Consider the following 25202-nt stretch of genomic DNA (forward strand, 5'->3'; position numbering starts at 1 on the left):
TCCAGTAGTTGTTGAGATATTTCAGTCTGGACCAAAGTGGTGGACTGAACAACAGACATACAGATCCACATTGTGAGCCACGGTGCAAGCATGGCTAAAAACCAACAGGAATATATAAAAACTTTATCTTCTGAGTATAAAAAAAAAAGGTAACACCATTAAATTGTATTCTTAGCTCTTGTTGTGCCACCCTGTCATCCTCCGTGTGTGTATGTGTGAGATTAAGAGATAGACAGAGTTTGTTCTGCCCCCCTCCTGTCACGTAACTCTTTGATCAATCACTGTGCCTGGTGACAGTTACCATGACAGCTAGTCACATGATCAGAGTGCACCACAGGTGTGTGTGTGTCAGCACAGAAACCCTGAGGTGTGACCTTGTACCATACACACACACACACACACACACACACACACACACAGTGCTGCCACTATCATTCTCCTTCAAAACTGAACACACACAACTGTACATACACAAATATATAGTGAGAGGGATATCACTACTACTCTCTCTCTCTCAAACACACACACAGCCATGTTTCCATCACTTTAAAGGTCCCATATTGTAAAAAGTGATATTTTCATGGCTTTTATATTATAAAGCAGGTTTAAGTTTTATATAAATACTGTGAAAGTATCGAAACGCTTAATTCACAGAGAAATACACACAGCCCGTATTCAGAAACTGAGCTTTTGAAACCAGCCGTCAGGATTTCTGTCCATTTGTGATGTAACAAATCTACAATATTTAGACCATTTCAAAGTTTTAAACGTAAACATTCTAAATGGTTCCCAGTTTATTTCCTTTTGCAGTGGATGTGAATGACATCAGCTGACAGGATGTAAACATGGACCCAAGCTGTTTCCTAGCAACGCAATTCTGTTACAATTCTATTGAAATGTACTAAAACGGAGCGTTTCAGACAGAGGGTAAATACGGGTATATTCAAGCAGACAGCATGAGGAAAATAAAGTGTTTTTTAAACATTAAAGTAGGTAAACATGTTCTAGTAGAAACCCAAAATACAAGTAAGAACCTGAAAATGAGCATGAAATGGGACCTTTAAAGGACATTACCAGATACAGTTCAGTAAGGAGACGGTGCACTGAGAGTCTGGTTCCTGTATCTGTGTCACATGGGTTTCACCGCTGCCCCGCCCCTTTAGGAGAAGCGAACGTGAACACAGATTATGACTTACTCTTTTGCCCCATAGTCACCAAAATAAATGTTGACCCAGTAAATATCTAATGTTAGCAAAAGAAAATATAAATATGTTTTGCAAATAAGCTTTCATCCATCCACATGGATGTTCACAACACTTATAAAGGAGGAGGGTGGGGTCGGGGGAGACAGCAGCTTATCATAATTGTAATTGGCCCCGGTGCAAATTTTTTTTCTTGGGTCCTCGCCCCAAACACAAGCACACGCTCGAGCACATAAATGCACGTACACACACAACCACTCCAGACAATTGTAAAGCAGACAATTGCTATGCCACCATGGAGAGGCTCACCATGCAAATCCCATACTGCAAACCAGCCTTAGATCAGCACCACGGACAGCAGCCAAAGTGACAAATTTAGCAACGCTAACTTAACAGCCTGCCTTGGACTCAGCAGCCAAATGTACAGGTGCACATTTACCAACATATGAGACGTAAGAATTACAGTGATATATAGATTTAAATCCCTGATCCCACTTGATAATAACACAAAGAAACCAGTACTCACCCATTAGAAGTTTATCCTACAAGTCTTGTGCTCCGCAAAGTCATTAACAACACTGCTTAAGAATCATGTCCTTTTTTATTGGAATGTCCTGGCCGCAAGCGACGCAGCGTGACATGGCGCGCCGTTTTGAGCTGAACTTTTGTCAGGCGCCCTGTCGTTTCTATTTATTCCTGTCGCATGCCTTGAAATCGCCTCAATGGTGAAGTTGAAATGAGGAGTTATCAATATGATACCTCCTCATTTCACTACAAAAACCTAAATAAGGTGGCAGCCGGCTGGAGGGGGATCACCAGGGAGCTGAAAGTTTCCTACAGCTGTTGGCTATATTGTATGTAATTTTCAGTAAATATCACAATATTAAACATATGTTTTCTGTTTAAAAAGAACAAACGGGGGGCGGCTGGTTAGCTCAGTCGGTAGAGCGAGCGCCCATGTAACGCCAAGGCTCAGTCCTAGCAGCGGTGGACCCGGGTTCGAATCCGGCCTGTCGTCCTTTCCGCATGTCATTTCTCTCTCTTCCCCTTTCAACACTATCCACTGTCCTATCAATAAAATACTTAAAAATCACCCCAAAAAAAAAAAAAAAAAAAGAACAAACGAAGGAAGATAAGTGGTGACGTCTCCAGTCTGATCTCAAGCTCACAGCTAATAGGTAGCCTACCTGATTTGTTTACACAACGTTACAGATGAGCATTCAGTATAACGGATTTCATGTGGACACGGTGTAGGAATGTGATTTTTGGGCCCTGATAGCTTCTGGATGCACCGTCGATATTTTACGCCACTGGGGGGAGAGGCGAACACAGCATCACCGTGCCAATTTAGGAAGCCGTACCATTTCAAACCATTGGCGGAGCTTGAAATGCGTCATCTTTGTTATAGAGTATCTTAGACATTACATTGACTTACATTAATTTCCTGGAGAGTTACCCTAACTCTAACCACAACCGCTACTTGCATAATCCTAATCCTATAGCACTAACCTCAAGTCACCCTAAAATGTAATGATTTACGTTATGGGGACTTGCATTTTGTCCCCTAAAAGGAAGGCGAGTCCCCACAATGCGACTGTGTAAACAGATTCATGTCCCCACAACGTGAGTAATACATGCACACACACACACAATGTGCATGCACAACAGACTCATACATAAACCTACAGAGAACAAAAAGATCCATACTGATCTTATTAGTAATGAGTGGCCAGCAAATTAAAAAGCTACTGGATGGATATAACTATTGTCTAGTTGGTCATAACATGCACACTCTCTCTCTCTCACTCTCACACACACACACACACACACACACACACACATAGAGAAAAAGAGAGAGATGTTGTTTGAGGTGGAGAGCTAATCTTACTTTGTTTGGGCTGGAAGCCTGTTGTTCAGTCGGTCGGTAAGTGTGCGGTTGAGACTCAACTGTGGTTATTAGCCTGAGATCAATCAAACTTTCCTCTCTACTGATCTTCTTCTTACACACACACACACACACACACACACACACACACTTAATATCAGCACAAAGAGAGGAAGGGATTGGGGAGAGAAGGAGAGCGATTGGGAAAGGAGAACTAAAGAGAGATGGAGGAGTGAGCGGTAGAGAGGGCGGTGAGTTTTGTCTCAACCTTTCTGTTTGCCTCGGCATTGATCTCTGCCTCACCTCAACACTAAGGTCAGCCCACACACACACACATATTTGCTGAGGCCCTGGCTTCGACCGCCCTGACTAGTCAAATTAAACCCAGATCGCTGCAAGGCTCCAGGGACACACACACACACACACACACGCACACACACACACACACACACACACACACACGAGTCGTCCCTGTCAGTGGAAATTTTAAGCACGGGTTTTTAGATGATATTAACACACACCAACGGTACTGAGGACGTGTGTGTGTCACCGAGTGCATACCGAGGACAAACACATAAAAACACACACAATTAAAACAGCACAAATGGATAGGCGCAATCATGCACGTTTGTGTGTGAAAACATGCTTTTTTCTGTTGTGCATGCGTGTGGACATGCATGTGTGTGTACTGTCCATGTTTTTCAGAGAGTTGTGTGTGTACGTACATGTGTGCATTTGGGTGTGTGATGTGTGTGTGTGTGTGTGTGTGTGTGTGTGTGTGTGTGTGTGTGTGTGTGTGTGTGTGTGTGTGTGTATGTGTGTGTGTGTGTGTGTACTTGTACAGCTATCTTTGTGAGGACCAATTTGAGTTGTAGACCTTCGGAGTGAGGACATTTTAGCCTTCTGACAGACCTTGAAAGGCCTGTTTGAGGGTTCAGACTTGGTTTTAAGGTTCAGGTTAGAAATAGGTTTAGGTTAGGGTACAGGTGAGGGCTGGGGTCGGGCATTTAGTTGTGATGATTAAGGTTAGGGTCCTCACAAAGATAGAAGTACACAGCCGTGTGTGTGTGTGTGTGTGTGTCTGTGTGTGTGCAAAACGTCTTCTCGTACTTCTGCTGTGTCAGCACCTCAGACAGACAGCGCTGTTGTTGTGTACCCACAGAGGAAATAAAATAACAGCCCACGTCTTTTCAACCCACAGACAGCTCTCTCTTTCTCTCTCTTTCTCTCTCTCTCTCCACCTTCCCCCTTTTGTTCCCTCTTTGTTTATTATTCCTTGTTTCGCCCTTTTGCGTTCATTTCCTCTCCTCCTTTATCTCTGCTCCTTCCATTATCTTTACTTTGTCCTGCTTCTATACATTCAAATAATCTTTTTTTCACATTAAAGGCATAATTATCTTTTGCGAGATCAAATCCACAAAGAAAAAAATGCATGTTTGGCATGATTAAAAAAAAACCACATAATTTGCATCTCTTTATACCTGTAAGTTTACATGTCAAGATATTATGAACATCAGATCTTGTTTGAATGTACTGAGGTGTAAACACACACACACACACACACACACACACACAAAGCATCTCTGATCAACCAGACAGAAAAGCTTTGTTCAGCTACATCTCATGTAAAACTGCTTAAATTTTCTTAAGACCTTCCAACATAAATACAACAATTTGGTTATATTACTGTTATAATTATTTTTCTTATTTTAATAAAACAGACATGTACACACACACACACCATTGAACTGCAACTGTCTAATAAAAGTGCCTTTTTTTCTTAATTATTCTCTATATTTTTACCATTTTTACATTATTTTTCTGATTGAGAATGCCCAATCTCCAAGAGTCATGTGGTTTTAAAGGGGAAACACTGTTAAAAGAAAGAAGGATGATACAGACATGAAATTATGGGGAGAGATGGATGGATGATAGAGGGAGAGGAAGCTGAATATCTGGCCAGATAAATGATGAATGGATGAAGACAAGAAACAGCAGCTGGGCAAAAGGCAAGAAGGGATAGATGGATGGAGGACGGGGCCAGTAATGTTGCTAACCAGATTTAGTTAAAACAAGTGAAACTGGCCACACACTGTGGGCTTCTCTTTAAAGTTGACAGTGGGCATCTGAGAGGACAAAATAAATCAAACAGCACTCATTTCCATGTTCCAGTATTTGAGCGTGTTCTGGCTGCCCACTGTGTTTGAAGTCTACATGCTGCAGTTTGAGGTGCAATGCTGCCATCTGCTGGGCCTTCAGTGAACTGTTTACACTAGCCAGTGGTCACCAGTAAACAGGTTGGGAAGTTCAGCCATCCTTACTTCCCTTAAAAACATGCTCAAAACAGTATCCATTTGCACTTACAAAACTAGAAGGAAATGTGAATGAATGTGAGGCATATCTGCATGGTTTTTCAACAGATGTTTTTTTGCACATTTCATTCTCTTTTAATTAATTTCCTGGGGCTTAACAGATGTGAAAACACAAAGGTGAAGATGTGAGACATTGTGCATGCCGCCCCCTTAAATAGAAGTGTGTGATGTGCGACGTCACACAGATCCATTAATAGTAAACCTCTAATTACTGTACGAAACCCTTTTAATCAAACCGTTAATGAATATGTATGAATAAGTATTTAATGCATTCGGATGGATAATAAGTATGCGTGATACACATAAAGATACATTTTTACAACCTCCTCTTTTACTGACCAGTTTCCAAAAGGAACTTGATATATCTGTTATAAAACAACATTTTTAAGATGGTGCAACAACTACAAAAAAAAGACAACACTGTAGAAGTTAAATTGAAAACATGCAGATACACATCCCAGCATGAAAAATAGTCGCTCTTCCATATTTACATTCGTCAGGTGGCCAGAAACTCAACTATAAATTTATGATAATGTTGCTCCATAACTGCTGAATGTGTAAATAAGCAACTGTGCGCTAACACATTCGTTCTCCATATCGACAGTGGCTCACAACTTGTTTCCACTGCCCCCAAGCGGCCAAACACAACAGGTTTCAGTTTTTTTAGCTCAGAGATGTGGTACATAAATTATACTGTGAAGAAAAGCTGCTTCAACATGTTTTTTGTATTATTATTTGTTTGTTCGTTTTGTTTTATACTCAGAACAGTAAGTACACCAACACCAGACCACCTGAGGGATCTGACGGATTTGTAATACATGAGCTGATGAGCACTAAACTATTTAATGCTTTATAAAACATGTAATATTATTTAGAATTTTATCATTTGACACTGATATTGTCTCGAAGAGGCTGTTACAATTTAGGTCCGAGTGCATGACTGCTCAAAGGTTTTTGTCTTGGTATCTTGGTTTCACTTTTGACAGAAAGGGACTCATAGGTGACCACAGAACCTGTTAACAACTGTAAGAGAAATTTCACTTTTCAAACTCATGAGAGTGATTTTGATGGATTTTTACATCTCAGATTGATGAAAATGAAGCATGTGAGAGGTAATTCTGTGTAGCATTTCCGCGCGCTGTAGCATATAGAAATGTAGGTTCCCGTGAGAGAGCGTGCTGGAGTTGCACTCAAATTGCAAAGTGAAGTCAAAACCCACATGTTCACCTTTTTTCAAGATGCACATTTTTTTATATATATATAAACACACGTGGGACATATGTTTTCTAAAATCAGTTTGTATATTCAAACGGATTTATTTCCTGATAACTGATTCTGATTCTGCTCAGCCATGTCGGCGGTGGCACGAGAATTCAGGTCGCGTCCACAATTCCACACAAACATGCTATTTGTATGTGAGATTTTTTTAAATATATCCGAAACTTAAGTATGAAACCAATAGTATGCAAATTGCATACTATTTCCGGTGTATTATTACAGTATGCAAAATCTGGACACTACGCCAGCATAAATATCCCACAATGCAATACGGTAGTGACGACAACAGTCATAACAGACATTGATGGACAGTAACATCAATAATACTTAAATTTAAGTGTAAGGGCGTAATATATTTTCAAAATGATCGTATCATCGTAAATCATCATATGGTTTGGCACAAGTTACCATGGTTACGCGTCTCCAAGCGGCAAGGAGGTTCTCAAGAAGTGACGCCGTGAATTACTGCTCAGTGTGTCCGAAACGATACATACTACTGTTTATTCACAAAAAAGTATGTTCAACGAGTACACATATTGAGTATGTAGTGAATAATATGTGATTTCGGACGCAGCCTCAGTTCTTAGTCGTGAGTAGTCGGTCTCTTTCTCACACACACACACACACAAACACACACAATGCACATGTCTAATTGGCATTCCCAGTGTGTGTGAGTGGGAGTGGTATGACAGTTTGACAGTGCTCAGGTCCCTGCAGTCCTGTGTCAGCTATTCATCACAAGTCCCATGACACCAGTAACACCCCCTTTCCCACCCTGCTCCCCCACACTGACTCTCCACCCCCTTCACTCCCCTCACCCTCAGCCATCATCATCACCCATCACCCCCACCCTCACTCACCTTCTGCACTGCTGCGTACAATAATTTAACTGTTTACATACTGAAGTAGAGGTATGAAGTAAATTAATGAATGGAGTATTGCTTTAAACCTGTCATGTTGTTTGTTTGAATTTACATATTTGGCTTTTTCTGGTGACAATAACAAATAACTGTGATGCTAATAGGATAGCCAAGGTAGTGTTTTTGATTGAATTAGCAGCATCCTGGCTGTACCCAAATGAGCTGCATGGTTACCACGGTTACTACTTGTTACAATAAAGCATACAGATGGTGATCCCTTTCTTTGGACTCTCTAGTCTTAGTAGAAAGCAGGAAAGCATCCAGAGTAAAACTGATTTATTAAAAGTTTATTAAAGACTTATTAAAGGGACTGTTTGTAAGAATCAGAAATTGCTTGTTAACAGCGACACCTGTGGCCGTTAAGTCAACGAAAGTCAGCGTCTTTGATTTATACGTGTAAGAAGTTAAAAACAGTCCCTTTAAGTTAACTATTAATGCATGATAAGGTTCACAATCGACACCAGTCTTTCCTCACTGCCCTTCCCCTACCCTCTATTACTATTCACACATTGGAACATAAAGTATACACTTTATATACGTATATAGCATATGTATATATGCTATTTGATCACAACCCCAATTATTTGCTAAGTCAAGATATAGAGGAGTAATGTCTACCTGAACAGAGAAGGAGGTCACTCCCCCTCTGTGTTTGTTGTAATACGAGCTTTTCTGTGCTTTGTTGACATGGCCGGGCCGGCCGTGCAAATCTTTTAGTGCATGTTTGTGCATGTGAGCGTGCCCCACTGGTTAGCTTACAGCTGCCGCTCTGCACTGCTGATAACAACGTCCCGACCGCTGGCATCGGCTTGGAAGCGTATCACCCTCTGGTTCCCCCTCAGGTTAACACTGTTAGCTCTGTTGCAGCACTGTTGCCATTGTTAGCACTGTTCGAGCTGTTAGCACCGCTAGCTGCGAGTCGCCTGCTCAGCCGTCGCCATGTTGAGAGCTGTGCGGAGGCAATAGATATGCTCTGAATACCGAATTTAGCAGCTTTAGAGGAATAGTTCTACATTGTGGGAAATATGTTTATTCACTTTCTTGTTGAGAGTTAGATGAGGAGGTTTTACCTTTGGATAGAGCCGGGGGTACGCATCAGAAAATGCTAAAGCTAAGCTAAAGTTGTGTATTAATACATGCTACAAAGAACTTCACCTTGGAAATATACTAAAACTGCACATAGCACCTATCGCTTCTTGAAGTTAGTAAACACAAAACGCCTTCTGAGTAAGATGCTCTCTAACTGAGCTGTGTGGTTACAGAAGTTATCACATTTGATTACACGACTTTGTTGAATACTCGATTCTGATTGGTCAATCACGGCGTTCAGAGGTCTGTTATTTCTTTATAGCATACTGTTGCTATGTATAACAGACCGTTGCTATGGAGGCAGTTATAATGTCGGACTCTGGTGGATCGTTTTTGTGTCAAATTATTGATTTCTTAGGTAAGTAGCCGCTTAATAAGCGGGATAATGTACAGCTAGTGGGTCATTGTTGTGAAATAAACCCCTTCAGGGCGATGCAAGACCTCCGCTCAGCATCAGGGTGCGGCATCGCCCTGTCGAGGTTTATTTCAAAACAATGACCGGCTCGCTGTACATTATCTCCTACATAACTTATAAATGTATAAGGTTTGCGTTCTACACACGTTTTTGATGGTGTTTTGCTGCCTACAGGTACCACAGTCATTCTTACACATTCATCTTAATTTTTTTCTTTAAATGTTGCTGTTTTTCTGCTTGCTTTTCTCTTTATGCTTTCAGTGATATTTGTCTGTGCAACTTACTAAATGTATACATACATTGTATTACATGTATGTTTGGGATTTTAGCTGACTGAATAAGCAGGCATGTGCTCACTGAAGAGTATTTGGCTGTTAAGCACATATTCGGCTGCTGTAGAGCGACGTTGGAACCTTTCAGCTATGATCTGTGTAAGCACTTGGACAACTTGCCACCGATTATCATCACATCAAAATGACATGTTTCAACAAGAGAAAGAGTCGGCGGTGTGCTTATGACTTACATGATACAAAGAACCTACAGTATTAGACATCAGAGTTTCAGCACATAGAAGTATTTGAAAAGACACTTCTCTGCTTGATTGTGACAACCTGCAGTCTGGATGCCAATTTGAACCTGAGATACCTTTTATTAACTTGCCACATTCTGTAGCATTAATGTTTTGAATATAACCAGCAGGTGGCATCACAACAACTTCCCCAGTTAAGCTCTTCTTTGCCAATGAAAAAAAACATTGTGTGACATTCAACACATCTTCTTTCACATCCAGATATATCTACCAGATGTGTGAAAATATAAATTTGTCTGTTCGTTGTTCTGTCCACTTACATGCTGGAGGGTCAGCATGTCGGGGAAAACATCAGGAGAGCCATTCCTGTTATGCAGCAACATTTCTGTCTCCATGAATTACTTCCTCATTTTTTACTTAAAATGTGTCAAATATTTATAACAAATTGCTTAAATTATAAATTAGTATAACATAATATAAACAAAGATAATGCACATTAAAAATACTTTTTGTTTTACTTGAGCTTTTTTGGTACATGTGCTCGATTTTACCATGTCCCTAGTGCAAAGTAATCAACTTCTGCAAGAACTATAAGCCATCAAATTATAAAATATGCTATTATTTCTGGGCCACGTTAAACTCTCTGATTTTACATACGTATATATATACGTATGTAAAATCAGAGAGAAGTTTATGCTCCATGGTCTCACCGGAATTGTAGGCTTTTATGTTAGAATCTATTAACAGTGTGTAAAATGACATCGGGAACAGTTAATGATGAAAAAAATAACTATAGTTCTTCCTAATACACCCTGTTAGTAGTTTCTAACAAAAAAGACTACAATTCAATTGAGACCATGGAGCATAAACTTTCACTCATGTCTTTTTTCCCATGTTTCATGATGTCAATCTGATTGTCACACTCTTAAAGTTCAACCCTGTTCAGCTAAATTATAAAAAAAAGTTGGTCGGACCAAAAAAAATCAAAACATATTTGATATAGTTATAAAACGTATGTTTCTTTCCTAATTTTCCATCCTGTTATGTTCATATAAACCATTCTACCGATAAGGATTATTATTTGAGTGCCTGAGATTAGCCAATATGTTTTCCTGACAGTTGAACATGTCACTATTCTTATATTATACAAAAAAAGATGAAAAATCCATCTTTTTTTGATAAATCATGAGGCTGAAATGTTGCTGTATAACAGGAAAGACCCACGAACCATAAATTTTGGACAACAAAAGGAGGATTTGAGTACCTGAGCTGTGGGCTTGTTAACTGTCTTTCTTTAAAGCAAACTTGTTGAAAACCACAAAAGGCAAATCCATCTTCCCCCAAAAAACTGCTCTACTGGTGGCCCATCACACAGATGAGCAAGTCTGATCAAACCTGATACAAAGACTGATCTGCTGATTATATATATTACATGATTTTTCATTGTTTTTATGTGACTATTAGGTATTTTTTTTGTCTTTAAAAAAACCTTTAACACAAAAAAGTAGAACATAAATCATGCTTACACATTGCTTTTGTCCATGAAATGAAAATTAGATTTCACAGGCTCGTAATAAAAAAAAAACTGTGGTCAGTTGAAAACAAATGTTGTTGTTAGAGCCCAGTGAAACGAAGAGAAAAAAATATATATGTGTACTGTATATACCTATTTCCTCAACAGATCTCAACATGGCTGCCGAGTCACAAACTTTCTCATTTTACAGCTAAACAGAACATCACAAGATGTTTCTGAAAACATTTGAGGCAAGAAATAGGCATTACAGTAACATAATATTGATTCATATTTGATCAGCGCTGCCTAGTTTGACTGTTTGATCGGAGTTCACGAGTGATTGACAGCCTGCTCAGACACAGCAAGGCTCCAGCTCGGCTCTGATTGGTTGTTCTCCTCCGGTCTGTGAAATCTTGCAGATGCCATTAGGAGCACCGGAGGACACATGATTTTTGTCAGATTACCTTTTTTATGCACAACTGTCAGGATATAGTGACCGTTTTATAACAAGAACTTTTATTAATAATATTTGCTCCAATTTTACCCACTGCTGCTTTAAAAAGATAATGCATCTTATGATATTCTATATATTTTTTTATGTCAACAAATCCCATGAACACCAACAATACATTGATCTTACTAACAAATATTGTCTCTGTATCCAAAGCCTGATACATACCGGTATCTTATTCCTCCGTGGAGTAGAGCTCCATTGTTTGTCAAAAAACTATAAAAAACACATCAGTGAGCCGCACTGTTACCTGGGTGACATGTCCCCTTATAACAATGAACATGGGCACTGTAGTTTGTTTTGAATCCCACATACACTGTCCTGCTGCCCTAAATTCTCTCTACAGCACCAAATGTGTATTAATCAACAGCTGAAAATAGTTCCCAATAAATGCCCTATTTATTCCTGTTTGAGTACCATTTTTACTGAAAAATACGGTGCCAAAGTGTTTTAGGAAATTATTTAACCTTTTTAAAAAATGAAACTATGTATTTGTGACCCGTTTTTAAAGTTTTACACTTTCAGTAGGAACAAATGAGGCTTGAGCTGTATGCCACAGACAGGGAAGCTAAGTCAGGAAGAATCATGAGATGAACTAACACGTCGTTGGTTTTGGTCTTCTTTTCTAGATTTGTTTACAGTAAGAAAAATATAGAACATCACCAGACTGAACCTTTAGGTAAAGTAAAATGCATTAAAAAACCCCAGAAAAGAACTTTCTCTTCAAAAGATCAAAAAACAAAAGTTTTCTCTTTTTTCCATTCTGACTCAAGATGTGTGATGAAAAGTGTCTCTGATGCCTCACTGCTTTTCTGTCAGGTCTCATAATTGGCTTTCTCACTTGCACCTGCAGGTGAGGCACACACACACACACACACACACACACACACACACACACACACACTTGAGCTTCATGCACACAGATGCATATATTTTCATGCGTCCACACCATTTAAAACATTGCTGCGAAGGGCGTGAACACACCTCGATCTCTGACAAGAATCATTGTGGGATTCTCACACCCAGTCTGACAAAAGTCACCTGCAGCTGCACGCTTACAGATGTCATTAAAGAGGAGTCGAGGCTCTCTGTTACTTCCACCCGCTGACTTCACTTTTTGCTTTTGTCAAATTCTGATGAACCTAATTAGACCTAACTGTGGCGAGTTGGGCTGAATCGCTCCCTCAATAGCTCAATTTTGGATTGGGAGCAGATGAAAACTATGAATTAATATATTTTTTAGCCTTATTTTCATTATGTCAACACAGGTCACATATATAGTTGAGGATATCTTCTCTAGGACATAAATAATCTTAACTATGTCTCTCTACTGCACATCACTAGAGTAGGGCTGTCAAAGTTAACACAATAACGCATTAACGCAAATTAGTTTTAACACCACTAATTTCTTTATCGCATTAACGCAACTTGCATTTTTAGGTTGTAGCAGGCTCAGTTTGAGCTACTGCTATGACTCCGCTATTGTGTCTTTCAGAGGTTGTTGCGGGCTGAGTTTTAGAGTAAAGTTTAGCTAGAGTGAAGATACTGGTATCATATGAAACTATAGGAACCTAGGCAATCCACTGGTACCAACCATGTCATACTAGCTTGTCACGAAGGAGGCTAACTAACGCTCCAAACTTGCGCTACATTTCGGCAAGAAAAAACTGGCATGGCCATTTTCAAAGGGGTACCTTGACCTCTGACCTCAAGATATGTGAATGAGAATGTGTTCTATGGGTACCCACGAGTCTCCCCTTTACAGACATGCCCACTTTATGATAATCACATGCAGCTTTGGGAAACTCATAGTTAAGTCAGCACACTGACACACTGACAGCTGTTGTTGCCTGTTGGGCTGCAGTTTGCCATGTTATGATTTGAGCATATTTTTATGCTAAATGCAGTAACTGTGAGGGTTTCTGGACAATATTTGTCAATGTTTTGTGTTGGTAATTGAGTAAGAGATAATGTACAGCGAGCCGGTCATTGTTTTGAAAGAATCCCCGACAGGGCGATGCTCTCATCGCCCCGAAGGGGTTTCTTTCACAACAATGACCGGCTAGCTGTACATTATCCCGCTTATTACACGGCTACTTACTTAAGAAATCAATATTTTGACACAAAAACGGTCCGCCAGAGTCTGACATCAGAGCTGCGCCCATAGCAACAGTCTGTTATACAGAAATGAGAGACTGCAGAACGCCGTGATTGACCAATCAAAATCAAGTATTCAACACAGCTGTGTAATAATTTCCAATAATAAATATATACATACATTTGCATAAAGCAAGCATATTTGGCCACTCCCATGTTGATAAGAGTGCTAAATTACTTGACAAATATCCCTTGATCAGATAAAAAATGTGTGATTAATTTGCGATTAATCGTGATTAACTATTGACAACCACGTGATTAATCACGACTAAATATTTTAATCCGATTGACAGGCCAAATATATGTGTGTATATATATATGTATATATATACATGAGTCAGAATAATACATATATATATATATATGTATTATTCTGACTCATGCACTTCAGAGGGACTGAGAGTGTGATTACACAAAATTAACTGTAAATTGAACATTTTAAAGGCAGGGTTGGTAAAGATTTTAGAAAAAATGTTGTGTTACAGTTGAAATCATCATTACATCCCAACAGCAATCAAAAAATCAAATGCCCTGACAAAAAAAATAAAAAATAAAATATGGTATATGCGGCTGTCGCAGGACTATTGAATAATCTAAGGCTGCCTGTGCACTCATTGCGCGTCACTGGAGTCTTCCACAAGCTGCTACTTACAAGTTGAGCACTAACAATATTCATGTTCGCCGTTCACGTGCATTATGATATGTTTACGTTCTTAATGACAATAGTGGGGGAGTGGCTTTGGAGGGAGGCCTGAAGGGATGGCCTGTCAGTGTTGCCGACTTGGTGACTTTCTCTCTAGATTTAGAGACTTTTGGAGCGAGTGCTGCTCGCTGCTTACATCGGTTTTTCGGTTGGATCATTTGTAAAAATCGAGTGTACTCTTGCTATTTTCTCAAGATTACCAACCCTGCCTTTAATGACATGCATGATCACTATGTGCACTGCTGTAGTACTGTATAAAGCCACCTGCTTGTTAAAAACTGTAACTTTTATATGTATAATGAAGTATTAACTTAAAAGCCGTACATTCATGTCCCTGCATCTAACTGCTGTGTTGCCATCAAGCCTCGTGTCTCAGTATGTCTGATAGAAACTTTAATAGCTACCAGCATGAGACACCGATCAGCCAAGCACATCAGCATAGTGAGATCCAATATGTCACCGCCACGCAGAGAGAGAGGGAGTGTGTGTGTGTGTGTGAGAGAGGAAGGCTAGCTGCATGTGTGTCTTGTTAGCGCTGGGTTTAACAGTGGAAGTGGTGGCAGTAATGTGGGAATGACAAAAGAGCTCTTACTGTGAGCTATATGAAGACATGCGAGATCAGACAGAGTTCTGCAACATGTCCCATCCCCTGGTGTGTGTGTGATCGTGCGTGTGCACGTGTTCACACTCAGGTAACGGACACTGTTTCTATGTTTGTATGTGTGATCTGCTAACCTACATGTAGCACACAGCTCCTATCACTATAATTATACTGGACTAGAATCAGAAGATACCAAACTCGAACAGGAGGCAGAAAAAGTTATTTGCAATATCAAATGACCACAGTAGACAAAAAGCTAATAACTGGTACCTTGTATTTTAGAAAATAACAAACAAAATAAAATGAATACCCATGAGTTCAGTATACAGATGAATTGCACAAAGATGCTTCAGTTTCAACTCAGCAATGAAATATTTCTTTTGTCACACTCAGGGTTTCAACCACTGAGTTGTTACCAACTATTTTTTCTAACTGGGTGCACCCTAATATCAATAACTCAAAATCTCAATTCTCAATATTTGGATCCAACATTCAATGAGTAACAATATTAAAACAATAACCCGGTTCAATATTATCACTTCTCAACTCGTTTCAACCTTACAATTATTCAATATTAACTATTCCAGTAATAGACATTGTTACCAAGGCATCACAATACACCATATCAATAATATGAATATTCAGTCCATTCACTTTAACCAGTGTGATGGTTAACACTCAGTCCTTTCACCGGCACAGGGAATGTGTTTCAGGGAGCACGAAGAGGGTAAATGTTTTCCAAGTCAAGTCAAAAAAGGGGTTAAGTCAGAGTCTGGGGTTTGAGGTTGTGCACGGGATGCTGGGAGTTGAGTGTAAAGGTTGTGATGTTTACCCTACCGCCGTGGCAGAAGAGGGGCAAGGTTGACAATTCTTGGCTCTGGGATCTTCAATCCAGGATCTAGATGTCTCGTCTGGGTTAGCTCGCCATCAACTTTGAATCTCTCCAAAAAAACCTGACCTGCAGTTATTGACATGGCCAGAATTGTTCATGAATCAATTGCATTTCTGATTCATCAGGAATTAATAATTCCTTTAAGTTCTACAACATATATTCATATAATGTAGATTTTACAATCAACATATTTTAAATAACCTTCACAGTGCATGAATTACAAATGAAACTGTGGTAAAATGAGACTATCTTAACTTAACATACTTTTTAAATTAAAACAAATAACATTACATGAATTATAAATTATACAGTGTAAACCTGACAATTTACTATTTCCTTCTTATATGTCTGTCTTTTTATTTAAATCAAATACACTATACCATGAAATAAAACACCTGACAAAACATAACTCATGTTGCTTCAGTATTAAACAGTTCTGTGGCTTTACTAGCCAGAGAAAACATTGAGCAATTAAACACTCTTTATGTCACGTTTTATATTCTTCCCAGTGCAGCTTTCATTCAGTTGAGCTCTACAACATTTAGCTAAATGCACTGTTCATAGCTTAATGCTAAGTCTGTTAACTCTGGGCCTTTTCACTTCAACTTGTTAGCTTAGCACTTGTTAGCTTAGCATATCGTGGCACAGCACTTATTTATTACAGCGACTCACCGAGCCGGGAGTTTCTCTGTGACGCTCAGCAGCTTTCAGTGAGCAGGGCCTCTCTCACACACACATCTATGAGCTTATAACAGAGTACAGACTGTTACCATTATGATTTGACAACGTTATATTGTGTTTACAACTTTATCTGAGCTATATTTTTACCGTTCAGCAGCAGCTCCTCTCCTCACAGCGTCCTCTAGCGGTTGAGTAGCATATACTGTCTAGCCTGCCTGGGGTGCGGTAAACCTGCGCTCTGATTGGCTAAGGCACCTCTGTGTGTTAACTCTTTGTGACCTGGGTTACATACAGCTACTTATTATAATTCCAACAAATGAACATTCCCAAACCGTGTAGTTGAATGAATGGAATGTGACGCAACTATGGTGCTAATCTTTTTTTTTTCCCTTCTTTAAAGACACAATACAACACAAACATCCAGATTCAATCTTTCAAATTTCTCCTCCAAAATAACATACTGTATGTAGCTACTTTTAGAACAACTGCGGAAATCAGAGAGGCTGACTTGCTGGAGAACTAAAACTGGCATGCTAAAATATTCAATTATGTTTAAACAGTGATTGTTTTACTGATGATTTCAACGTATCCTCATTCAACGGTTCGGTTCATATGATACCTTATAAAAAGTTATTCCTTATGTTCAGCAACACTTGTCAATTTCCGCTCATTACTTGCATACAGTCTTTTCAAAATAAACTTCCATCGTCACAGGAAACAACTTAGTTAGGTTTAGGAAACAAAACTGCTTAGTTTGGTATAGGCAGCAAAACTGATTAGTTAGGTTTAGGAAAAGATCGACTTGTTAAGGTTAAGGAAACAAAACTACTTAGTTAGGTTTAGGAAAAATGTACTTGGTTAGGATTAGGCAACAGGTTTAGGCAACAAAACTACTAGGTTAGGTTTAGGCAACAAAACTACTTAGGTTTAGGCAACAAAACGGCTTAGTTGGTTTAGGCAACAAAACTACTAGGTTAGGTTTAGACAACAAAACTTCTAAGTTAGGTTTAGCCAACAAAACTGCTTAGTTAGGTTTAAGCAAAAAACCTACTTAGGTTTAGGCAACAAAATGGCTAAGTTAGGTTTAGGAAAAGATCAACTTGGTAAGGTTTAGGAAACAAAATTACTTAGGTTTAGGAAAAGATTGACTTGTTTAGGCAACAAAACTACTTAGTTACGTTTAGGAAAAGATTATGGTTTGGATTCAAATAACTCCAGAATGACGTAACTTAAAGCTGAAGTAGGCGAGATTGGAGCAAATATGTTTAAAAAAATTTCAAATACCGGAGGAAGACAACCAGTCAGAGCTCATCTGAGGTCTGCTGTCAAGCTGCCGTCTATGAGAGCCGGCTGTCAATCATTCGCGAACTCCGACCAAACAGTCAAACTATAGGCAGCGCTGATCAAATACGAATTAATATTATGTTATGTTAATGCCTATTTCTTGCGTCAAATGTTTTCAGAATCATCTTGTATTGCACGGTTTAGCTGTCAAATTAGAAAGTTTGTGACACCGCCATTGTGAAATCTGATGAAGGAACTGCAAGTTCCGGTCACATGACCGGAGCACAGCCAATAGGAACGCTCTCTCAATGAAATGACCTGTGATTGGTCAAAGTCTCCCGTCATGGGCTAGATTATCTGAAGCCTGTAAACAGAGCCATGAGGAGGTGCAGAAGTCTAGTTATATCTCAGAACACTTGAATTACAATATGCTGAAAGGTTATTATGGAACTTTTGCCCAATGATGCCAAAAATATACTGCCTACTGCTGCTTTAAGTACGGAAGTTAGTGACAAATAAATCAACATTGACTTCTGGTTCCACACGGGACAAGAACACTGGAATATCTAGTGTATTTTGACCCACCCATCTACCCCGACCTCCTCCCTATGCTGCGTTTGTCCCTCTTTTTACTTCCTGGTTCACGATTACATGGATTACATACAAATTGATTTTGTGGTGTATATATACAAATTGCAGTGCATTACCTTTTGTAAGTATAGCTACTAACGGCGTATGAGAACAGCCTGATGATTTATACTGTATTGAATTTAGCCTTGCTTGTGGCGTGGCTCTAGGGGTGGCAATATCGCTCCATCTTTGGTCCAGACTGAAATATCTCAACAACTGTTGCAGTCATTGCTATGACATTTTGTACCTTAATGACTTTCTCAACCCCGTGATTCTTCCTTTAGTGTCACCATTGGATTGACATTTTTTGGTTTCTGGTGAAATATCTCAGCAACTTTTGGATGGATTGTCATGAAAAATTTGGTGATCCCTTGACTTTTCTTCTACTATCATCACGTCAAAATTTTAATATGTCCAGTAGCATGATTTATCTTAATAGCATGCTAGCACACTAAACTAAGAGGGCAAACGTTATACCTGGAGTTTGCGAGTGATTGACAGCTGCCTCTGTTGAATGAACAGCCAATAGGAACGCTCTCTCTCTGAAATGACCTGTGATTGGACAAAGATTTTCCAAAGCCTGAAAACAGAGCCATGAGGAGGTGCAGAAGTCTAGTTTTCTCTCAGAACACTTGAATTACTTAATGCTGAAAGGTTATTATGGATTTTTTGCCCAATGATGCCAAAAACATTCTGCCTACTGCAGGTTTAACTTTAAATTTTAAGACCGCAGGGTAACTTATGTTTTTAAGTTGAACCAGCATGAAACTCTTAAAATCAAACAACCAGTAGTGTGCAGCAGTAATGCTGGTTGCATTTGTCTGCTTTCAGTGGTCCACACAGTTAAACCTGCAGGGAATAAAAATATCAACTAACTTCTTGTAGATAAATATTAAATTGATATCTATCTCCTGTTTCACTTTTATTTCATCACCTGTCTCTGCCCTTCCTCCCCTCTTTTCTCCTCCCCTGCCCTTGCCTCCTCTCCTTTCTAATTACCTTCCCTTACCTCCTCCCCAGCACCAGCCCTGCCTCCGGCTCTCAGCAGGATCCAGAGGGGCCGCTGCAGCAGCTGTGTCCCAACAGGGCCTCGGCTTTCTGGGGAGGTAGCTCTGGGTGGTGAAACTCACTGAACCAATCTCGGAGGTCACATGGCGGGGATGTAGAGCAGAACGAGTTGACCTTTTGACCTCTGCTGAGGACTCCAAACTGCATCCCACTATGGATCTGTGATAAGTGAAAGGAATAATCTAACCGGAGGAGAAACTTCAGCCTTACACTAGAGGGTGCTGGTGGTTCAGCTGTGGTTTTTTAACTACAGTGTGTTGAATTTCTCTGTAATTAAACTTTTGAGCCGGGCACCACATTAACCCCGACACAAAAGCATGCTTTAAGATGAATGAAAAGTGCACATCCTTTACAATTCGTCCCCATTTTGTGTTCTCATTATGTCTGCACATATTCTTAGATCAACAGGCCTCTTCTGCACTAAAGCTAAAAACACTAATGGAAGTCTTTGAAACAGCATTACAACTACATGCTCAAGATAAATGAGACATCTCCATTTTCCATATTAAAGATGACCATTTCAAGTGAACATCTGAAGTTCATAAATCTTTATTTAAATCCAAGAGCAGATAAAAACATTAAGGCAAAGACGAGCAGCGAGCGTTGAGCTGCGAAATGGAACGTCAAAATTGAACTCTACAAGGCTTGATCCGTTAATAAAAAAATAGAAAATTATAAAGCCAGAGAAAACACACGAGTGAATGAGTGCTTGCAGAACACATTTTCAGACATTTAATCAGTGAAACAATAAAGTGCTGTTATTATTGACCTTCTGTGACTGAAGGGATTTCCAGCCTAGAAATAAACTACGCAAGTCAAGCAGTTAATAACAGCCAACTAAAGTGCATGTGTCATTGTATGAAACATAAACAAAAATCAGAGATACTGGAGACATTATTTGCATCTTATAAGCAACTTGGTAACCAGCTTATGCAGAAAAATATTTTTTTCCTCTAGTGCAATAAAAAAAAAATCCCTTTTTCCTCTTCCTTTCACATCAGCTGACTCAAACTAATGTAAAATGTTGCCATGCATTTCTTTAATGAATCCCTCTGATTTAGGTTTAGAGGTTTGCGACACATTTCTTGTTATTGTGTGTTTAGTATTTACAGTTGCAGTCAAATATGCAGCACAGTGGGGCAGACGGCGGCACCAATTAGCATCTTGCAGAACTGCTGATGAGATTTCTTTTGTCTTTTCTAAAAAAAAGGATTTGGGATGTGAACGCAGCAAAAAAAAAAAATGGTTTGAATCTGTTTTGTGAAAGACTGCAAATGTTTATTTGCAGTACAAAACAATTTTCTGTTGAGAAAATAAATAACAAAAATGTTTTTTTTAAGTTTTCCTAAGAATTTCAATGATATGGAAGTGCTTTAATATGTGGTGTGGCTGTTCTGAACTGAATAAAAGATGAATAAAATATTCTAGTGATGCAGAATGAAGGAGCATGACTTGGGAGGCAATAACAGGCTGAGCCTTCCTGCCCTGAGCCGTCCGGTGCCGAGGTGAAAAGCTAATGCTAACTACACATGTAGGACTCGTTTTATAGCCTTTGGTGCAGCCGAAAGCATCCTCCAAGAAACGGAACTTCTGCTGGATAACTTTCTGTCTGCAGGCGTTGCACAAGTACGGCAAGAAGAAGCCACTGATGCCAAGAAGGTTCTGCTTCTGTCTCTACCTCTTTATATTAAAATGGAGGGAAGAGACTCAAGTCTGTATATGAACATCAACCAAACTTCATGCCAGACTTTCTCCATTTCATCTTGATGACATACACTGCAGAAAATAAATAAAATAAAATCCAACATCTTGGGAAATGAACGTATTCACTTTCTTGCTGAGAGTTAGGTGAGGAGACTGATGCCGCTCTCGTGACTGTATGTTAAATATGAAGCTACCGCCTGCAGCTGACTACGTTAGCTTAGCACAAAGACTGGAAACAGGGGTAAACAGCTATAGCCTGGCTCTGCTAGAAGGAAACAAAATCTTTGGTTTTGTACAGATTAAACAAACTAAATTGTTATTTGGTGGAGCTTTACGCCCGGACACACTGGATGCATGAACAGAGCATGTGCGTTGCAGAACCTCTTGCTTTTTATTTCGGCGTCCATGTTAACAGGTTAGAGCAACCGCACTGCCCACGCGTGAGCAGCGCGGCTCAGGTGCGGCTCGGCTGCGTCTCTTCTAGAGATTTGAGGTCTCGCCTATTTTTTCTCCACGTGCCAAATTAGAGAGGCAGTGAATATGACCTTTTGACCATAACAGCAACATTACTACAGTTTCAATCTCCATATCTGTGGAATATGTCACACACATTAAAAAAAGTATATATTTATATAACACTTCCTGTTTCAGTTTTAAAACATAAAAAAAACTTTATGAAGAAAGAAACGGCTGGCAGTAGCAGTGTAGCAGCAGCAATGCTGTCGGTGTGGACACCACACGCGTGAGAGAAGCAGCAGCTCAGCGAGGTAGCCGTCACACACTGCTCACGCATCCAGTGTGTCCCGCGCGTTAGAAGAGCTGGTAGATGGATTTTGTTACCTTTGGACGGAGCCTGCTTTAACCTTCTACACCACATGTTCCAAGTTCAGCTGTGTCCCTTCCCTGTCTATCAAGAAAGATGGAAATCTGACCACACTGTTGCTTTCATATTTAGTGAGGATTAGAGGACAACTCCTCACTTAAAAAATTCTGAACTCATCTAGATTCAAGTGAAAGAGAGCTTCTAATTAAACCTCCTTATAACAGTTTCCTTCAAAAGATTTTACTGATTAGTTTTTATGCAGTAAATATTTTCATTTAAAAGCTTTTGTACATATAGAACTGGATTCCTAAAGCTACAAAAAAAACTAGTGACTGACTGCCCGAGCGTCTTCCTGTACAAAAAGATCAATGAGAAATGTCTGCACAAGATGTAGTTGCACCTGTGTAAGTCTGCATCTGCAACTTGACTGCTGACATATGTATATTAGTGCTATAAGTTATAATTGAAGCTACAGTATGTATTTTATCAAACCTTTTTTTTTTTTTCTTACATGTTCATCCTCCCAAAGTCTTGTCTTACCTGTGGAGATCATCAAGCACAGGCACAAAAGAGGAGAGTTATAACTGTATAAATGTTTCACATTTTCACCATCTTGTGTTGTGGAATTTAAAGAAGGTGGTGATGTTTCCAGGACGGGCTAGAAAAAACAGACAAAAAAATCAGGAGAGACTGACTGAACATTTGACTTGGTTTTGTTTGTGTTTGTGTGTGTGTGTAAGAAGCTGCCTGCAACAGGCAGCACGGTGTCGCTCCTGGAGAGCCCAACCTCCAGAAACCTCCTACACCTACACACCTCATTGGTTAAAGAGGACTACAAGCTGATTGGCTATTACAGCAGAGTTATGATCTAGTTTTCACCTCATACTGTCAAAGCTTGTTATAGACTCCAGCTTATACAGAAAATCTACGGAAGCACTGAAAGGCATGCAAGAATTTTTTTTTTCTGGTGATCCATTTTCTAAGTCTAAGTCTCATCTAAATTACAGATGGAAGAAAAATACATTTTTAGGCAGATTTTTTCAAACACTAAACAATATTTCACCTGTTTTCACTAAGAGGCAAAGAAAAGAAAAAAAGGAACTTAGAAAGATTATCCTGACAAAACATGTTTTCACCTGTTCTTAAGTCATAAACACAGGAGAGAAAATACTTTAGATCAGACTTAGAAAATGGATCACCAAAAAAAAAAAACTAGCTTGCCTTTCAGGGCATCCGTAGCATCACTCCAACCATCTTTGATTTTCTTTGCAAACACAGTTTCTTTGAAAGTTTGTTCTTTAACAAAAAAGCAAGAAGCACAGAGACATGAGTAAAGTGTGTATGTGTGTGTGTGTGTGGGTGTTTTTCCCCATCCATCCGTGTTTCTACTGTATGTGTTTGGATCGGCAAACCCCATCTGTCCATCCTGCCATCCGCATGTGTGTTTGTGTGTTTATCTGTCGGTCTTCTTGGCCCACGCCAGGTCATCTGATCGCGGTCTCTGCCCTGTGAGTCGTTTGATCAACTGCTCCATCCGTCTCCAAAAGCCCAGCTGGTCCAGTGGATAGTTACACCAACCTGGGATGCGAGGAAACACCGAAAAAGAGAGAAAAAATTGAGCAGTGAAAAGTGGAAGAAAAAGAGAGTCAACAAGCATAGACTGGATATAAGAAGTGGACGTAATCACCGTGACATCACCCATTGGTTTGTGTACTACAGTTTTGAAGCCTCGAGTCTGGCATTTTTGCCGTCGCAATCTTGTTTTTTGTGACCAGAAGTAACACGGAAAGGTGGGGCGCTAAGTACAACCAAACGCATACGCCTGTTTACAATGTTTACTGAGGTAATAAATCAAGTGAGAAGTAGGGTCATTTTCTTCTATACAATAAGACTTATTTTTGCAACCAGAGGAGTCGCCCCCTGCTGGCTATTAGAAAGAATGCAAGTTTAAGGCAATTCCGCATTGGCTTCCCTTTTCAGAACCGGAGGTTTCCCACAGGGGGGAAGTAAAAAGTAAGATAAGAATTGAAAGGAACATACAGAACTTGGAGTAATTGGACCAAAGTGGTGGACTGACTGACAGACATACATTATCATCTGTATAGCCACGCCGCTAGCCTGGCTAAAAAAGAAAGAGCCAAAAAAAGACTTAGCCAATAAATGAAACAATTATAATTACGACTGTCAAAGTTAACGTGATAATAACACATTAACGCAAATTAGTTTTAATGCCACTAATTTCTTTAACGCATTAATGCAACTTATGATTTTTATGTTTTAGTGGGCTCAGTTTTAAAGCTAGTGTGAAGAGACTGGTATCATATGAAACTAGAAAACCATGTCATAGTAGCTAGTTGTGAAGGAGGTTAAATAACGCTCCAAACTTGCATTACATTTTGGTGAGCGTAACTGGAATGACCTCTGACCTCAAGATATGTGAATGAAAATAGGTTCTATGGGTACCCACGAGTCTCCCCTTTACAGACATGCCCACTTTATGATAATCACATGCAGTTTGGGGCAAGTCATAGTCAAGTCAGCCCACTGACACACTAACAGCTGTTGTTGCCTGTTGGGCTTGAATTTGCCATGTTATGATTTGAGCATATTTTTTATGCTAAATGCAGTACCTGTGAGGGTTTCGGGACAATATTTGTCAATGTTTTGTGTTGTGAATTGATTTCCAGTAATACATTTATACATACATTTGCATAAAGCAAGCGTATTTGTCCACACCCATGTTGATAAGAGTATTAATTACTTGTCAAATCTCCCTTTAAGGTACATTTTGAACAGATAGAAAATGTGTGATTAATTTGCGATTAATCGCGATTAATCATGGACAAAATATTTAAATTGATTGGCAGCCCTAAAAATGATATAGCTCAATGTTTAATTATTCAAGTAGATTTTATGGAATGACCTGACACTGATATATGAGCTTA

General features: G+C 39.5%; 1 protein-coding gene and 1 long non-coding RNA gene across 3 annotated transcripts in view; one reads left to right on the forward strand and one right to left on the reverse strand.

The window, feature by feature from the left end:
• Window positions 1-3826: 3826 nt before the first annotated feature.
• LOC119487605 lies at window positions 3827-23037 on the forward strand. Its single transcript, XR_005206743.1, has 3 exons — window positions 3827-3877; window positions 12394-12398; window positions 22998-23037. It is a non-coding gene; the product is annotated as an uncharacterized LOC119487605 (long non-coding RNA).
• The window catches only part of si:ch211-212o1.2 (uncharacterized protein LOC492735 homolog), a 52231-nt gene continuing 47292 nt past the window's right edge, over window positions 20264-25202 (reverse strand). For both annotated transcript variants that reach the window (XM_037768633.1, XM_037768632.1), the window contains one exon: window positions 20264-23835. In XM_037768633.1, coding sequence (XP_037624561.1) covers window positions 23711-23835 — 125 coding nt within the window. In that variant the 3' untranslated portion in view covers window positions 20264-23710. The remainder of the gene's footprint in view (window positions 23836-25202) is intronic.

Source organism: Sebastes umbrosus, chromosome 4, assembly GCF_015220745.1.
Source record: "Sebastes umbrosus isolate fSebUmb1 chromosome 4, fSebUmb1.pri, whole genome shotgun sequence".
In the NCBI taxonomy this organism is placed as follows: domain Eukaryota; kingdom Metazoa; phylum Chordata; class Actinopteri; order Perciformes; family Sebastidae; genus Sebastes; species Sebastes umbrosus.